At 34.4% G+C, this 15,944-nt stretch overlaps 1 protein-coding gene across 1 annotated transcript in view; it reads left to right on the top strand.

The window, feature by feature from the left end:
- The window catches only part of LOC145668784 (uncharacterized), a 49,428-nt gene extending 33,722 nt beyond the window's left edge, over positions 1-15,706 (top strand). The window contains exons 3-4 of the mRNA XM_081736948.1: positions 5,220-9,289; positions 13,504-15,706. Coding sequence (XP_081593074.1) covers positions 5,220-9,289; positions 13,504-14,218 — 4,785 coding nt within the window. The 3' untranslated portion in view covers positions 14,219-15,706. The remainder of the gene's footprint in view (positions 1-5,219; positions 9,290-13,503) is intronic.
- The last annotated feature ends 238 nt before the right edge of the window (positions 15,707-15,944 follow it).

Here is a 15,944-nt window from a genome sequence, read left to right as displayed (position 1 = left end):
ATGTATGGAGAAAGATATTGGATAAAACAGAGAAGAAAGAAGAGGTAAAAACAGGTGTATTGAACAGCAGATAGACAATTAAAAGTTTATGTTTTTTAAAAGTGAAAGTTATTCATACACAGTTGTGCCAATTAAAGTTTAGCTCTTAAGTGAAAGTTGATCATTAAAAGTTGCATATGTATTAATTAAAAATTGTTAAAGGAAAGGACGAATATGATTGGTTCATGGAATGACCTCCTCTCATTATAAAAAGTATATAAGCTGTAATCTTAGAAATTGTATTTCATAATGTGTCTGATGACGGCAAAGTTAATTTGCCCAAACTGTAACGCTATTATTTATTAGTTAATATATGCTTTGGTCAGAATTTGTCTGTTAATCTACACTCTTCATTACAGAACACAACGTAAAGGTTGGTGTTTGTATAAACAAACTGAAAACTCCATTCCATGGCAAACGGTTTACAAGGAACTTGGGTTGACATCTTGAAAATACGCAAGTAACCTAAGAATTCCTGGTAGCGGCAAACTCATAGCCGAACACTTACATGTTCAAGAACTGCACATAACAAAATACCCTAATACATAATTGATCGAAAAGACGTAAACGAGCATACATCGTTTTTGTGAATTCCAAAATACGAAATACAGCGTCAGACATACCAGTAGCTCAGCATTGAAAAATGGGTTATTCAGTCTAAATATTAACACAGCCATCATTATCATAAAATCACGAATATTAAAAAATAATAATTCGAATGGAAAATGAAGAAATCTAAAAACCTTTGAGTTTTACGTCCCACGGTTATGCCGGTTAGGCTAAAGGAGACGGTGATGATGAGTAATGTATGAAATGGTGGAATGAAGAAAGTGGGAGGAAACGGGAGAACCCCGAGAAAACCCACGCACACGGTGTTTGTCCACCACAAAGTTCACTTGGCGGGAGCTGGGATCGAACCCGGGACCCCAAGCACCATAGGTGAACGCTCTACCACTGAGCCACCGCGGCCCCAAGAAATCTAAAGAGAAGTCAAGCATTGCATTGTTACTGAGATCTCTTAATCTTTACATTAATCCACTCAAACTTCCAGTAGAACATATAAACTAAAATTAACAATATTTAAATGAAACATTGTAATTCATAATGCAAAACAAAATAGAAACAGACAAAATTAGTGTAACATATATATAGTGAGAATGTATGATCGAAGTTCACATCACTTGCGCAATATACTTCAATCTGTACATCAATAAACCATTTATGAATCCTGACGTCCCTTAAACACGATTCTCTGCAGGATTTCCATTATTGTCCAATCTAAATTATTCTTTCTTTAAATCATTTTTTGTCATGAGAATTAAACGGCGGTAGATTATATTTTTATGAGTAAAACGTTATCTGACGCAAATAGTGCACAAGTACCAATTACCAAAACTTAGTCACAAGAAAATAAATTCGAAAGTAATAACATTTTGTAAGTCATCTAAGAAGTATATTACAATAAGTTTTCTAAAACAAAATAAATGTACTTTCATTTTCGTAAAGCATTGAAAATTGTGTAGCACTAAGCCGGAAGCACTATAAGTGTGAAAAGTAGCTGCATTCAAATAATTGATTGATTGATTGATTTTTTAGTTTCACGACCCGTTCAGCAGCGAGGCTGAGACGTGGACCTACTGATTAACGTGGAATCCGAATCACATGAGCTCCCGCCGGGAATCGAACCCGGGTCTCCCACGCCATAGGCGCGTATGCAACCGCTTAGCCACGAAGGAGCTCGGCATTCAAATAAGTAACATGTACACACATAAGTATATTGTTTTTAAAATGAAGCGTCTCTCGTTTTACTAGTTTTCTTCTTGCACTTGTCTTTTCTTAGAGTTGGTCATGGTTCACGTTCGTTTGAAGTTTCTTTGACTGACCACTTTCTTGCTTTAATGACTTAATATTACGCTTTATTGTCTATTTATTTTATATATATATATATATATATATATATATATATATATATATATATATATATTGTTCCCTCTGTAAGCTTCGCTCGTAAATTTTCCCTCTAAACAGGCGTCGCTTAGACAGTTTGTACGCTTTTCATTTTTTTAATATATCCCGTGAATGGTTGTTGCTGTGACTCAGCTTCTGTCAAGGGTAGAATAATTGAAGAGCTTCTCTTTCTATCATATTTTGCTGTATATTAAGATTTTTCTTTGTCTACCATGATGTTATTTTTCTTTGTATTACGATTGTATAAGATGGTCGAACCAATTCTACTACACTCTGGTGATCGTTCTAGCCGTCACACACAATTGCAGCAATATTATTTACGTACCTGCCGAAAGTGTCGACGTGTACGAAATTATATAGACTTCGGACCATTCATTTCACGTGCTTAATTTTTTCGTAGTCAATGTAATAATATACGACTAAATAATTTTCTCGTAATTTATATTTGTTTCTAGCAAGACTTTTGCATACCAAGTAATGCAGAATTATATTTTTACCAGCTTTGCTTTTAATGAAACCACAGTTCTTACTCAATATTTTCTGTATGTCGGTATTTGATTTGACACTTCTTTGTTAGAACATTCGTAATAGTGTATGCAAGTTAAATAACTATAAGAAAGAGAGTAACTAAGTGTACATTGTTGACTCCTTGTGAATGAGTTATAAATTTGTATGTAGTTTCTGTTTTTCAATACCCCAGAAACCCTTCAAGGAATAAAAAACGTCAAACCTAGTGTTTAATTAACTTAAAAACAAAGAGTTAAGGACAAGGTAGGGAGAATTTAATATATAGCAGTCAAATTTATAGCGTCTTCAAAGTTTACTAGATAAAGTATAAACAGTCATTATAATTGGTGCCGTATTCATAATCTAACGGTTTATTTCTGCCAATAGCTTGTACCCTATTGCTCTTTCGTGTTTCTCTTCCACGAAGATGAGCCTTCCATTTTGGGAAGTACTGATTTATTGTTTAACAACGAACTTCATTCCATGTTGTACTTAGTAGGATATATTTAACTAAACGAATAAAGGTAAATTGAGTATTCTTTTATAGTTGCAATTGTTCTTATAGCAATTTAATATTGGTATGCACCGACTTTCATCACACAGATAAGGAAATATCTATAGTTTCGGACCGGAACTATTGTAATGGAAACTGGAAATAAAAGACGGTTCAAGCTTGCGAAATTGTCCATCATTGGACAACTAGAGTTATAGTAGAACTACATTCCGTAGTAAATATCATTCACAGAGTTATTTTCTGTTGGAATCTCGTCAACGCCACCGTAGAGGTATTATATCAGAGTCTTACTAATGTTGACGTTGTTTCGATCACAAGTAAAAAGTTAGGTGAAGTCCTTCCAACTCTGTCATTGATTCTTACTTTCAATTTGTCTACGAACCCGGAATTCGTTAAAGCTGGATACTATCCTTTTCCAGTTTACGCTTACATTCTCAGTCCTTCTCGCCGCTTTAAATGTCAACATTTCGGACACAACAGTGGATATAGTAATGTAGCATTTCCTATTTGGGCCCGGGAAGTCAATGTGTTGAGTCCTATACAGTAACAAGCCCTTTTATGTTAATAGCAATGATCACTATTGTGCTTGCCAGCTTTTCAGAGACTGTCCAGCCTTTCAATAAGAAAAGCGTATCCGAGAGCTGATGTAATGAAAATTTCCATTGGCAATGCTAAGCGGTGCCTAAAAGAGAATATTTTAAACCCGCTTCGTACTGCATTAGCCGCTACCTCCTTGAGGCTTGTAGAAACTCAGACTTTAATAAATACGGCCATTTTCTTATATAAAAAAAACAATAAAAAGGTCTTGAAGGTCTTGAGTCATGAAGTACTTTTTCAAATACGTAGAGTAGAATTTTTTCTAAAATTTATGTTAAATTAACTTTTAAAATTTTCTGAAATTAAAGATACTCATACTGTTTTTCATGAGGAGGGGTAAAAGTAATGTAAAGCATTGAAATTATATTTCTATATATGGCAAACACTTCAAAATAAAGAATTTAAAGCGCTTTTCAGTACTTCTTTCGTGGTTTTTAGTACTACTTTACATGCCTAAATATGTTTATAAACCGTTTCTGTACTATTTGTTTCTATATTAATTTTTTGTGTGCGAATCAATGATACATTTCTAATTTTATCCTACGTGCAAAGAAAATATTCCAATTGAATGTTCCCAAAAGTTTTTGTGAATACTTGTCTTTTTGCATGGAAGGCGGATTTTTTCATTAAGAGTGTGAAGAGTATGCTTATGTTTTTCTTTTAAATTCTGCAGGTAGATTTCAATGTGATGGACCATTGAACACTCTCTTTTCTTTTTTAATTTTGACGATTGTTTTTTGTCATGTCAATATAAGTTTACAAGGAATTGTAGAAAACTTGAAGGATATAGCAATGTTCAAAAAAAAAAAAAAAAAAATGAGAATGACTGTATGTTTTTTTGAAACATTTTGAAAATATCGTAATGAACCACTGCAAAACATGTTTATTAGTAGTACAGAACAGTACACGTCTTAAAGTATGGTATAAATATATAGATTTATACCATATAGAGGTTTAAGGTATATATAGATTGTGGGATTGAATGTTTGCGACATGCTACTTTAAGGAAATATATTCTGTCATGAATGCTTCTTTTATCTTTTTTAAGGTTGACTGACAATATTTCCCTTGTTACGAACCACATATTTAAAATATACTGTGACACATCCATTTGTTTTAACACCCACTTCTAGGCTTATAAAGCAAAATCCAGCTTTGTCAGGATAGTACGTTTTTAAAAGATGTTTATCAGATAGTGAACAAAGGTTGGCATGCGAAATACATACAAATAAATATTTAAGCAGTCTGTTTTAAGATGAATAAACTTTTATGACTATTTTTGGTGCTGTCGCTACAATATTAGCAAAGAAAACCCGGACATTGCTGGTTTGCACAAATAAATTCCTTCAGGTCCTGCTCGGGATTAAGGTCAAAATATTAATAAGAAAGTTGAGTGCGAATACACTTTGAGGATGTCTAGATATCTTGAAGAATGTATTGTTAGTTTTTTAATGGTCGGTGGTTAACTTGCAATGTGTGAATAACTAAATCCTGGTCTACAATACATTCAGAATACCTTTGTTCTTTATTTTTACAGACATGTAAAGTGTCATTCATATATTTCAGTAACGAAAGTAAATTTTTATTTTTACAGGATCAGTGCTCGAGACCAATGTATTTTCCGGTGCCACGACACTTACTTAATTTAAGATATGATGAAGAAAATGTAAGACTCTATGATATTACCACACCAACACCCGTTAAAGTAGAAGATGAATGTGTACAAACGGAATGGGAGGAAATTAGTTCTTCGAACTCTACAGAACAAGTGATTGTAGATGAAAACAACAGTGAAATATCAGTGTTGGCTTGTCCATCTAACTCGGTTGATCTGAGCCATTCTTTGAGGAATTACCTAGAAAGCCCTACTAAACTTGGAAGTCCTAACAACCCTAAAAGTCCTACTAAAAATAGGAGTCCCCTTAAACCTGTAAGTCCTGTCAAACATACAAGTCCTAATAAAACTGGAGACTCCATAAGAGATAGAAGCCCCCTTAAATCCGTAAGTCCTATTAAACATAGAAGTCCAAATAAACCTGAAAGTCCTGTAAAGCAGTTGAGTTCAAATAAGCCTATAAGTACTCTTGAGCTTAGGAGTCATAATAAACCTCAAAGTCCTGTTAAATCTTATAGTCCTAACAAGGATAAAAGCTCAGCTAAACATCATGTCAACAAGGAATTAAATCCTGTGGTGTGGATTCATAGTGATGCTCTGTCTCATGTTAATCAGACTTGCACAACACAAGCAACAAGAGCACCTCAAGTACATAGTAGTGCTGGTGATATTTGTAACGAACCTGAAGTTTCAGAGAAAACTGACAGTTCAAAATCGGTTCAATTAGGAGTACATAAGAAAACTCACGATATTGGAGAAGGTAGTGATGTTCGAGATGAAATTGAAGTCTTTTCGACGCAGCTTGTTCAAAACACATCTAGCAATAATAATGATTGCGGTAGTGCTACAGGCAAACAAGTAAATCTCCCAGGAGAAAACTTAAATAATTCCTCCCAAAAGTGTGCAGAAAGCAATTATGACTCCAATGAAGTTGTTTTGCCTGTATCTTCAACAAGCAGAGAAGCTGACACTCTCAGCGTTAGAGAAGATATTTCTGAATGTTCAAAAGGAATTTACAAGGGAGTTGAACACACAAAAAACAATGAGAAAAATATCCAAGTATGTCCAGCAAAGGAAATTTCTCAGGTGATAGAAAATAATGAAACTATTACAGCAGTGAATACTAATGAGAACAGTGATTTGCTCTTGAAAGAAAAATCTGTTGACAATGTTACGGAAGAAACAGAAGGTAATTCAAATACAAATGAAAATGATACATGCGATCCGAATAGTGTAATTCAACTCACTTTCGAGCGTTATAGTAAAGACTTAAATCCTAAACCTGTACAAAGGGAAGAATCGAATATTCGTAGCTCAACACAAAGAAACGGAAGTCAAACTACGCCAGCTAAAATATTAGTAAGCAGAAAAGATGCACGTACTAATGTAGATGGGTCAAAAAATAATAAAGAAAATTCTAGTGATGTAGAACATTGTCATGAAGGAAACATCCCTTCTGAGGATACTACGTCGTTAGACAAATTAATGGACGATATGGAAGCACTGTGTAGAGAAAATACTCACAGCGATGTAGTCTCTAAGAAAATATCCTTCAGAGATACTTCGAATCTTACAAGTAATTTGTCTCCGATAGTTTTACTAAAAAGATTAGATGTCCCACCAACTGTAAATATCCATGATTTGATTTCAGGCGTATACCAAAAGCCAAAGGGGAATATTTCCTGTAACAGAAAAGGAATTAGAAAAAGTGATAAGTTATCGTCTATAGCATCAACTCTTCGAGGACATTTTTCTGGCTCGAGTTCCAAAGGAAATTCACCGGCAAAGCAAATTATGGCATTAACAGAAGTTAAGAGTACAACACAAGAACGTAGTCTGCACCAAAGTGATCTGAGCGGAGATACAAAGTATTGTGAACAAAATAATGCAGGTACATTTCCACCTGATTTATATACTTTAGTCAAAACCAAGAGAAGATTGCAGCCAAAATTAGAAGAGTCCTCCAAGAGAGTTGCACAGTTAAACATGGGACAGGCTACGGCTAGACTTAAGAAGAGTGAAGAACTTAATGTGGAAAATGATACTATAGATGCAGTTCATAAAAAACAAAAACTCAAGCTTGCTCTTAAGAGACTGATCAAAAGCAGTTCCAACCAAAATTCGAATTTAAGTATGGTTCAAAGTACTATTGATGTAAAAGCACTGGGTGTGAGTCAACTAAAGCCATCTCAATCAGAAAGAGACAAATGCACTTCTAAGAAAGTTGAGATAAATGAAGTGCAGAACACAACTAAATTAAAACTATCACATAAGAAACCTTTAAAACTGTCTTCTTTTCCGGTTAGGAACAGTAACGATAAAAAACTTGCTACATCACAGTATTTAAAAGAAAGCAACAGACTGAGAAACGGAAGGAATGCCTTGTGTGGTACGGTGAAAAAACAGACGTCCAACTTACACGATAGTAGTATTTCGGGCTCGACTTTCCTCCAAAATGAAAAGCCTCAAAAACTAAGATCACAAACGTCGAAGAAAACAAAATATGATTTGAGCATCCAAGCATCATTTAAAGAGCAAGCAAAGAAACCTTGTAAGAAGGATAAAAGACATTGTGAACCAAAATTATCGCGAATGGAAACAAAGGCTCAACTTCAAAGCCATTCCGAGACTTTGGGTGTTGTAGGGAATAAACGGAAATATCCTGAAGAATCAATGTCTGCTGCTGAAGGAAGCAAATCTAAACACCTTCGTTCTGCTAAGTCGGGAAATAAACGGGAAGATGAGAATGGTGCAATTACAAATGGCGATGAACAGTTACAAATAACCACAGATACTGACTTGCAAATTGTGACAAGTATTGATCATTATTTAAATATTGCTAAAGAATTAACATACAGTAGTGAAAACGTTGATGAGGAGGATCTATGTACCAACTCAAAACGTGTGTCTGTATCTTCTGACTTAGCTTCAAAGGATGTTATTTCTTGTGAGGGTGAATCATACATTAGTTCTAGAAATGAAGGCAAAGCTGATACTACAGTAGATGGTTGCTCTGATATTGGAGTGGTTTCTGATAGCTTAGTAATTAGTCTTAAAGACTCAAAAGTTGCATCAGCACCTGGCAACTCGCAACCTCTTAGTAAAACGCTGACCGGTATTGTGGAACCTCGTAAGTTCGGTGATCACAATTATCATAAATTCAATAAGAAAGGAACACCTTTTGTTCGTGAGAAGTCAGTGCGTAAGAAAAATGTTAAAAATGAAAAGAATTTGAAAGTTTACGTTGGTTCTTCTAGCTCAATGTGTAAAGTACAAGGTAGCCTCGATGATGAACTAATTAATGAAAAGAATTCTGAAGGGATCAGCTCCACTATCAATAGTAATGATGACAATATTGCAACATCAAAAGTCGTACTTTGTACATCACGCAATGCAACGAAAGATATACAAAATAATCCTAAAATATTAAATAATGATTCTAACGTATCAACAGAAATCGCGCATGACAACAACGAAGACATATTCATTATATCTTCAAATATAGACACGAGAAATACGAATGAATCTAATGAAAGTAATAATTTAAGACCAGAAAGCACAACCGAGAAAGTTATATCTTATATAAAAAATTCGATAACGGTAGATTGCCTTGCAGAAACTGGTAGTAATAAAACAACTTCTAATCTCGGAGATGCCCAGAATCCAGAGAAAAGTATTCATAATTCTAGTCATATTTGTCACATGGGAGAGTTTCCTCAATTTCAAGTCAAACAGACTCTCATTAATATTAGTAACAACACTTTGAATGTGCCATGTTCTAACGTACAAAACTTACACTCAGAACAACCAAGTGCACCACTGCCAGCTATTTTAAGTAACGCAACAAGTGTAAACAGTGTATCCCATAGTATGTCTCAAGACAATGTCAAACAAGACTCTAAATCTTCACAAATGGTTCCAGGGTCCTGCAAAAAAGTCTGTGAAGTTGAAGGTCCTCCTTATATGCTCCATATAGGAAATACAGTGGTACCTCTTAAACGGTTTTTGTCTTTTGCTGTAAAGTCACATGAAAAAGTGCACGCGGAAGGGTAAGTTCAAAATAATTATTTATTAAACTTAAAAGTAATCTATGATCTATAAACAATTTATGTGTAAAAATATATCCTAACGTTTTAATCTGTTCATTTGGGTGGTATCTCCTTGGTATAAATGAAAATTATACATATTAAAATTTAGTTACTACATAGTTTGCTTGATTGAAGGCCTTGACCGTGAGAAAAATATCTGCTCACTTCATCCAAAGTACCAACGACAGACCAGAAAAACACCCCCTGCATGTCCCGCATGTCATGCTGTAATCACTGACTCGAACCTTGACCACTGTTAATAAGTCGTGCATTAACGGGTATGAACCAAGAACCAATCTACTGTTCTCCCAATGGAAATCTTCCTGCGAGCCAAAATAATTACGACAGGTTTACAGAAAAATCAGTCATGTTGAGCGTTTTCTCCAAGTGTTATTTATGGTGTACCACGAGTGCACGACTCGAAGCCCAAACTTTGTTACAAATTTATGACACCTGTGTGATACCGTGAGACAGACGACCGTAGCCTGAGTTGTGGAGAGCAAGACTTGTAATTCAAGCTTTTTGTCTAAAAATTGGTCAGCTTGTTCCTAAATGTTCCTAGCTTGGTCAGTTATTCTGCTTCTAGTGTTTTCCAAACTGACAATGCTTCTATAAGGATAAAAAGTGAATAACAAGATTACTTGCTAAAAACGTTTTTCAGCTGTGAGGCTACTTTGAAGAGGAATGCTATTCAGACATCAAGTTTGGGTAATTTTATTTTTCCGGTGATTATATATATATATATATATATATGAGAAGGAGGTCCGGTATACAAAAACAGAAAAGGATGACCCATCTCTGAATTTGAGACGATACCAGTAGTACAAACTACTCGGTCTGTTTCCTATTGTTTCTAGTTGTGTAATTGGCCACAGTGAAATTTGATTTCCCTGTTAGCTAGCAAATATTTATGAGGTGCCTTACGAGTCACTTCAAGATGTCTGCAATATCATTAAACGTCGCAGTTATTATTTATTATTTATTTCTCTTATTATTTATTTTTCTTTACTGCCGCACTGTGTCTTCAAGGTGAAAGGAACGTGGCTTTACTTTTTCATTATCATTTTTGTTCGGAATAATTCTGCAACACAAGAAATTTTATGCACATCGTTGATCTCTACTACTGACAACACAGAGAAACAAAACTTAGCACACTCATTACTAAGAATTGTAGTATTTTTTCCTGAAGTGCAAAACCAATGTCATACTATCGGTAGACTGATCTTTACAATAAAAAATATTTGTATATATTCCAGGCAGCAGAAAGGATCGAGAAGTGTAAATTAATATGATTTTTATGTATTTAAAAACTAATGTACTTCTCTCATACGAGGGCCAATATTTATATTTTAAGCCTAAATATGAAAAAGCAGTAATTTGTCATTGAAAATTGATTTATTCTTTCTCAAAATATTCCCCTTTATGATTAATACACGCATTTGTACGAACCATTTGCCAAAGCATTTTCCCCAATCTTCTTGAGACACCTCCATAATATGGTTTTTGAATGCATCAACGGCTTCTTCCACCGACGAAAATCGTTGTCCAAGCAAATTTTCTTGACATTCGGGAAGAAGAAGTCGTCATTGGATGCCAAATCAGGCCTGTACGGCTGCGGATAACCCATCAATTTGATTTTTTGAATGTTCAAAAAAATGATTCTTAGACGAGATGTGTGAGAGCTCGCATTGTCTTGATAAAAAGAATGATCCGACGGCGCTTGTTTATTTTTCGTATTTGACCGAAGACTTACGGCAAACAAATTATTGTGTACCATTCAGAGTTGACCGTTCTACGTTCCTCTAGTCACGGTTGGCACATGACCAGTTTTGCCGAAAAAAATAGGCGGCCATTTGTTTCGATGTGCTTCGAGCGCGAACAACTTTTGTTGGATTTGGTTCATCTTGAAACACTCATACAGTCCACTGCTGTTTACGTTCCGGCTCATATGAATATATCCTTGAATCGTCGTATGTTATAATCTTATATATGTCTTTCGAAGCACCGCCATTGTATTTATTGAACATTTGTGTGCACCAATCGACGCGAGCATCTTTGAGTTGTTGTCAAATTATATAAGATACAACAAGAACAAACCTTTCTCACAGCTAAATGATCATGTAATATTTTATATATGTTGGTGAAACTAATACCTAGGGTTGTCTCAATCTCACAGTATGTCAAATGACGATCTTGCAGTATTAGGTTTTGCATGGCAACCATGTTTTCTTGAATAACAACTGATTTTGGACGACCTTCACGAATTTCGTCAGTGAGGGAATGGCGGCCACGAGTAAATCGTTGAACCAGCGTTTCACAGTGGCAAAGGATAGGGTTTCATCGCCAAATGTGGAAGTTGATCGATGCACTCTTGTCTTGATCATCCACGCCGAAAATCGTAATAAATCATCTCACGAACATTTTCGCGAGTTACTTTCATTTTTCTCTTGTCAGGCAATCTTCAAGTCAACGTAAACAACATAAATAAAGCTACTGACAAAACATTTGAAGTACGTTATGGTCATCAATGTCAAACGTTTCTATACAAACAAAAAACAGCACCTAACAACAATCAGTGTTGCCAAGGCTCAAAATATAACTAGTGTCCCTCGTAGAGAAGTGTTGACGAGAACTACCGTGAACTGTCAAATTGTAATTGTTATACAAAGTTGCATATTTCTTACTCACGAAAATATTTTTTCTTGCGAAGAATGTAACGAAAATAATGTTTCCATTTACGTCTATTAGGAAAGATTTCCTTTGGATGAAAAAGTACAGTAATGAGCATGGTAAGATTGCGGTAGTCTTAAGTTGAAAGCTATTTCCACTTTTAGAGTATGATTCTAGGCCATGGCACGAGTTTTATTATCCAGTCCTAAGTCTTATTATATAATTAAAGAATATATATATATCTTGCGACTGCTGTGTAAGGGACGAAAGAACCCCAGCAGCCCCTCCGATAACCAGTGTTCACATCTTAGATCATCATGAGTTACATGACATAGACGTATGAGCGAAACCGCTGATAAAAGACCATAACTCTATGGTGACGTCAATGGTTCCATAAATATGCAACCTGAACTGCTAATGACTAGAAATATGTGGTAGGCCAGATGAGTGGTTATTCAGTTTCTTTCAAACCACGGGACACAAAACAATCGTATTATTTGCAGTGTCTCTACTCAACCGTGAAACATGACAGGGCTTTGTAAGGTTGTGGGCCACAATCAAGTGAGTCCTCTTACCGGTCATGTCACTGGCTGTGATTATGTTGCCATTTTAAAAGCCGATATTTATCCTATGGTACAAATGTTAATTCTTGGCAATGACACAATATTCCAGAACGACAATGCGCTTATTTAAGCAGCTAGAGGTGTTGGAGCGTGATTTGAGGGAGATCAGGATTAAGTTCAACACCTCCCTGGCCCGGGAATATTCGAACGTGTACATAATTGAACATTTCTCCGTTTTGGAGTTACGAATCTAATCTTAGATTTGTTTCATTTTCTCCCATGAAATTGAGAGATTCGCTACATTTGGAGTGGTAAAATTAAACACTTCTTACAGTTTATAACCTATAGGATTCTAATCCACGTCGCATCAGAACTGTTCGGAGGGCAAAGGTGGTCCAACACCATCTTAATCTCGATAAATTGCACTTTTTTTTCACGTCTTCCCATTACATTGATAAGTTTCTATTTCTCTGTCATTTTATTTAAGATATCTCAATAGAATAATATTTATGACAGGTTAAATTCTAGTTTGTGATTCGTAAACGTTAAAAAATGACCATCAACAGGTAAAAAAGTGGAACAGTGTGTCTTGATGCATTCCCTAATTCCCATTTGGTAATTTCTGTACAGTATTCTCTATTTAGTAGTTTCAGACTACGAAATGTAAATAACGCGACATTCTAACACAACTGCCTACCAGAACGCGTCAGGCGAGAACATTGCTTTCTTTTCTATTTCTTCCCCATCCTATCCAATAAAGCATTTAGGTATACGCACTTACAGTGTACCTTTTTAATATGATTGTTTCCTAATACGTAATTTATAGGTAAAATAATAAGATACGTATATATCGTATCTTATTATTTTATTGACTTACATTAATTCTTGTCACTTAATAAATTGCTTTAAGTAGTATTATACATACAAATATATATATTACAGAGACAATATGGACCACAACTACACTTGCGATGTATGTGGCCAGGTGTTTACGGATACCCATATTTTCAACACTCATGTTAAGCAACATGGTGGAAAACACAAATGTCCAGTATGTGGAGATGAATTTGAAGATGTACTGCAACGTCTTTCTCATATGGAAATTCACATTGGAGAGAAACCCTATTGCTGTGCTATTTGTAGTACGGCTTTTACACGGAAGAAGGCTGCTCTTCATCTATTGTCACATAGTCAAAAGAAAGACCAACTTGAGTGTAGCAGTAGTCAGCAGTCTGATTGTAACCGAGATGAAAGTTTAGTGACACAGACAACTCAGAAAGTGAATAAAGATAAAAAGCAATATAAGTGTACATTTTGTGGTTGTAATTTTATTAAACGGAGTGAATATAAAGCTCATATGAACACTCACAGAGAGAACAAACCTTATCCTTGTGAATCCTGCGACGAAACGTTTGCATTACTTCAGCACCTTGTAAAACACCGTGAGGAAAAACATTCTATTAAAAAACTAATTAAGTGTTCAAAATGCCAAAAGGCATTTGTTAATGAAACCAATCTTTTTAAGCATTTCAAATTGCATTGTAAAGGAAAGCTGTTCAAGTGTACTCTTTGTGATCAGACATTTGCTCTCAAACTTCATTTGAAAAAGCATTATAAATCGCATAAAAGTATAAAACTGTTATCCAAAGAAGTTTAAATGTGTATTAATGAAGAATGGGTCACAAGATAACGAGTGAAATTCAATTGTAACAATTGATTTCGATATTATCGGAATAGTTGTATCAAATATAATTAACACAATTCGTGTACGGAGATGCGTAGTATGATACCCTATACGTCATACCATTTGATTTCGTAACACATTGAAATTATATAGAATATATATTGAATATATGTTTAACGTATTCACGCTGATATGTCGAGAGGCAAGGTGTTTTAGATATATTTTTACCGTTCTGATAGAAAACAATGAGCTAAATTTTTAATCTTTAAAAGTGTTTTATGAAACAAATACGGTTTCAACTTCAATTAAAGATTATTCCTCAGCTTTCACATGGTTGGAGTAAATACTAATTCCTTTACTTACAATATTAACAGTATAGAAACATGTTTAAGACCAATTGTCTGTATTATGAGTTCGGAGTTTTCTGTGTTATGTTTATAATGTATCATTTGCTTAAAAGTATTCGGTGATAAAAATGTGTTACTATTATATACCCATCACATTTTAGAAGATTCCTATAAGCAATACCTTTATTAGCTTTCAAAGTTTTACTAATAATATATTCTTTATAGTATCTTTAATATGCCAGTAATAGTGGAGAGATACATATCGAACAGAGATATATTTTTTCGTTAATTTTGGAACTTATTTAAATGTGGCTATTTATCGAAAATGTAGTAGAGTGTGATCTATATATTATGTATTTTAGTAGTTACTGCACAGGTCGAAGATATTTGTACAGTTTGTATTTTGAGAGCAATGTAACCCTCCTTCATATATTGTATAGTTTTATTTTTTGTTTGTTTGTAACAAAGTCCTTGCACAAAATGTATTTACGTTCTAAATTATTCTTGAACAATTTTCATACTAAGTACTGTAAATTGGGTAATGTAATTTTCAAAGATATAAAAACTTAAATATAGAAGTCATGTAAATGCAAAAGTTAATTTTTCTTCAAGGTTGTCATATTGTAAGAACAGCTTACATATATATATATATATATATATATATATATATATGGTATTAATGAACTGTACCGACAAACTGTAAGAGGTGATTACTCACATCAAAATAAAAGAAAAAGCTCATATGGGCCTATGGCGAAAAGTACAGTTTCAGAGCTAGGGCTGTACAAAATTGCCTACAAGCCAAATGTCAACAAGCCCTATTTCTAATTCCAGAAACTGTGGATGGTAGTCCTTATCAGCGTAAAGCCTATTATACATCGTCATACTTTTCCATCAAATATTGTATCAAACTTTTCTTTGACGGTAATCTGGTCAAACAAGTTGGCTAAAACTTTCGCTCCCATTATAAACGATCAAATATAAAGGTGAATATCAATGCTCAATTGTTTATATTTCTAGATTCACTTGTTAGGTTACTTAAACGTATATGTGAGTTTTATGGTGGCACCTGCTGGTGTAACTATAATCAATAAAGTTGCAGAAATGAATGAAATGACTATTCACAGTTACTTCTGTCTCATTTTCCTCCTTTATTTCTATTCCCAAATACATCTTACCTCCATGCTTTCTTTCTTCTTTGCTAAATACGTATGAATCTATATTGTATTTGCTAGTCTGATGCTTAAATTTCATTTAATTCAGTTAATTTCCGAGTAACTTTTGTAGCTTTAAGACACTGATTAAGAAAAAATAGCCAGTCATAAAAATATTTGGATTTGCAGTTAAAATGA

The sequence above is a fragment of the Thermobia domestica genome, chromosome 13 (assembly GCF_964235325.1).
Source record: "Thermobia domestica chromosome 13, izTheDome1.hap1.1, whole genome shotgun sequence".
Classification (NCBI taxonomy): Eukaryota; Metazoa; Arthropoda; class Insecta; order Zygentoma; family Lepismatidae; genus Thermobia; species Thermobia domestica.
This window is presented reverse-complemented; position numbering and strand designations above follow the sequence as displayed.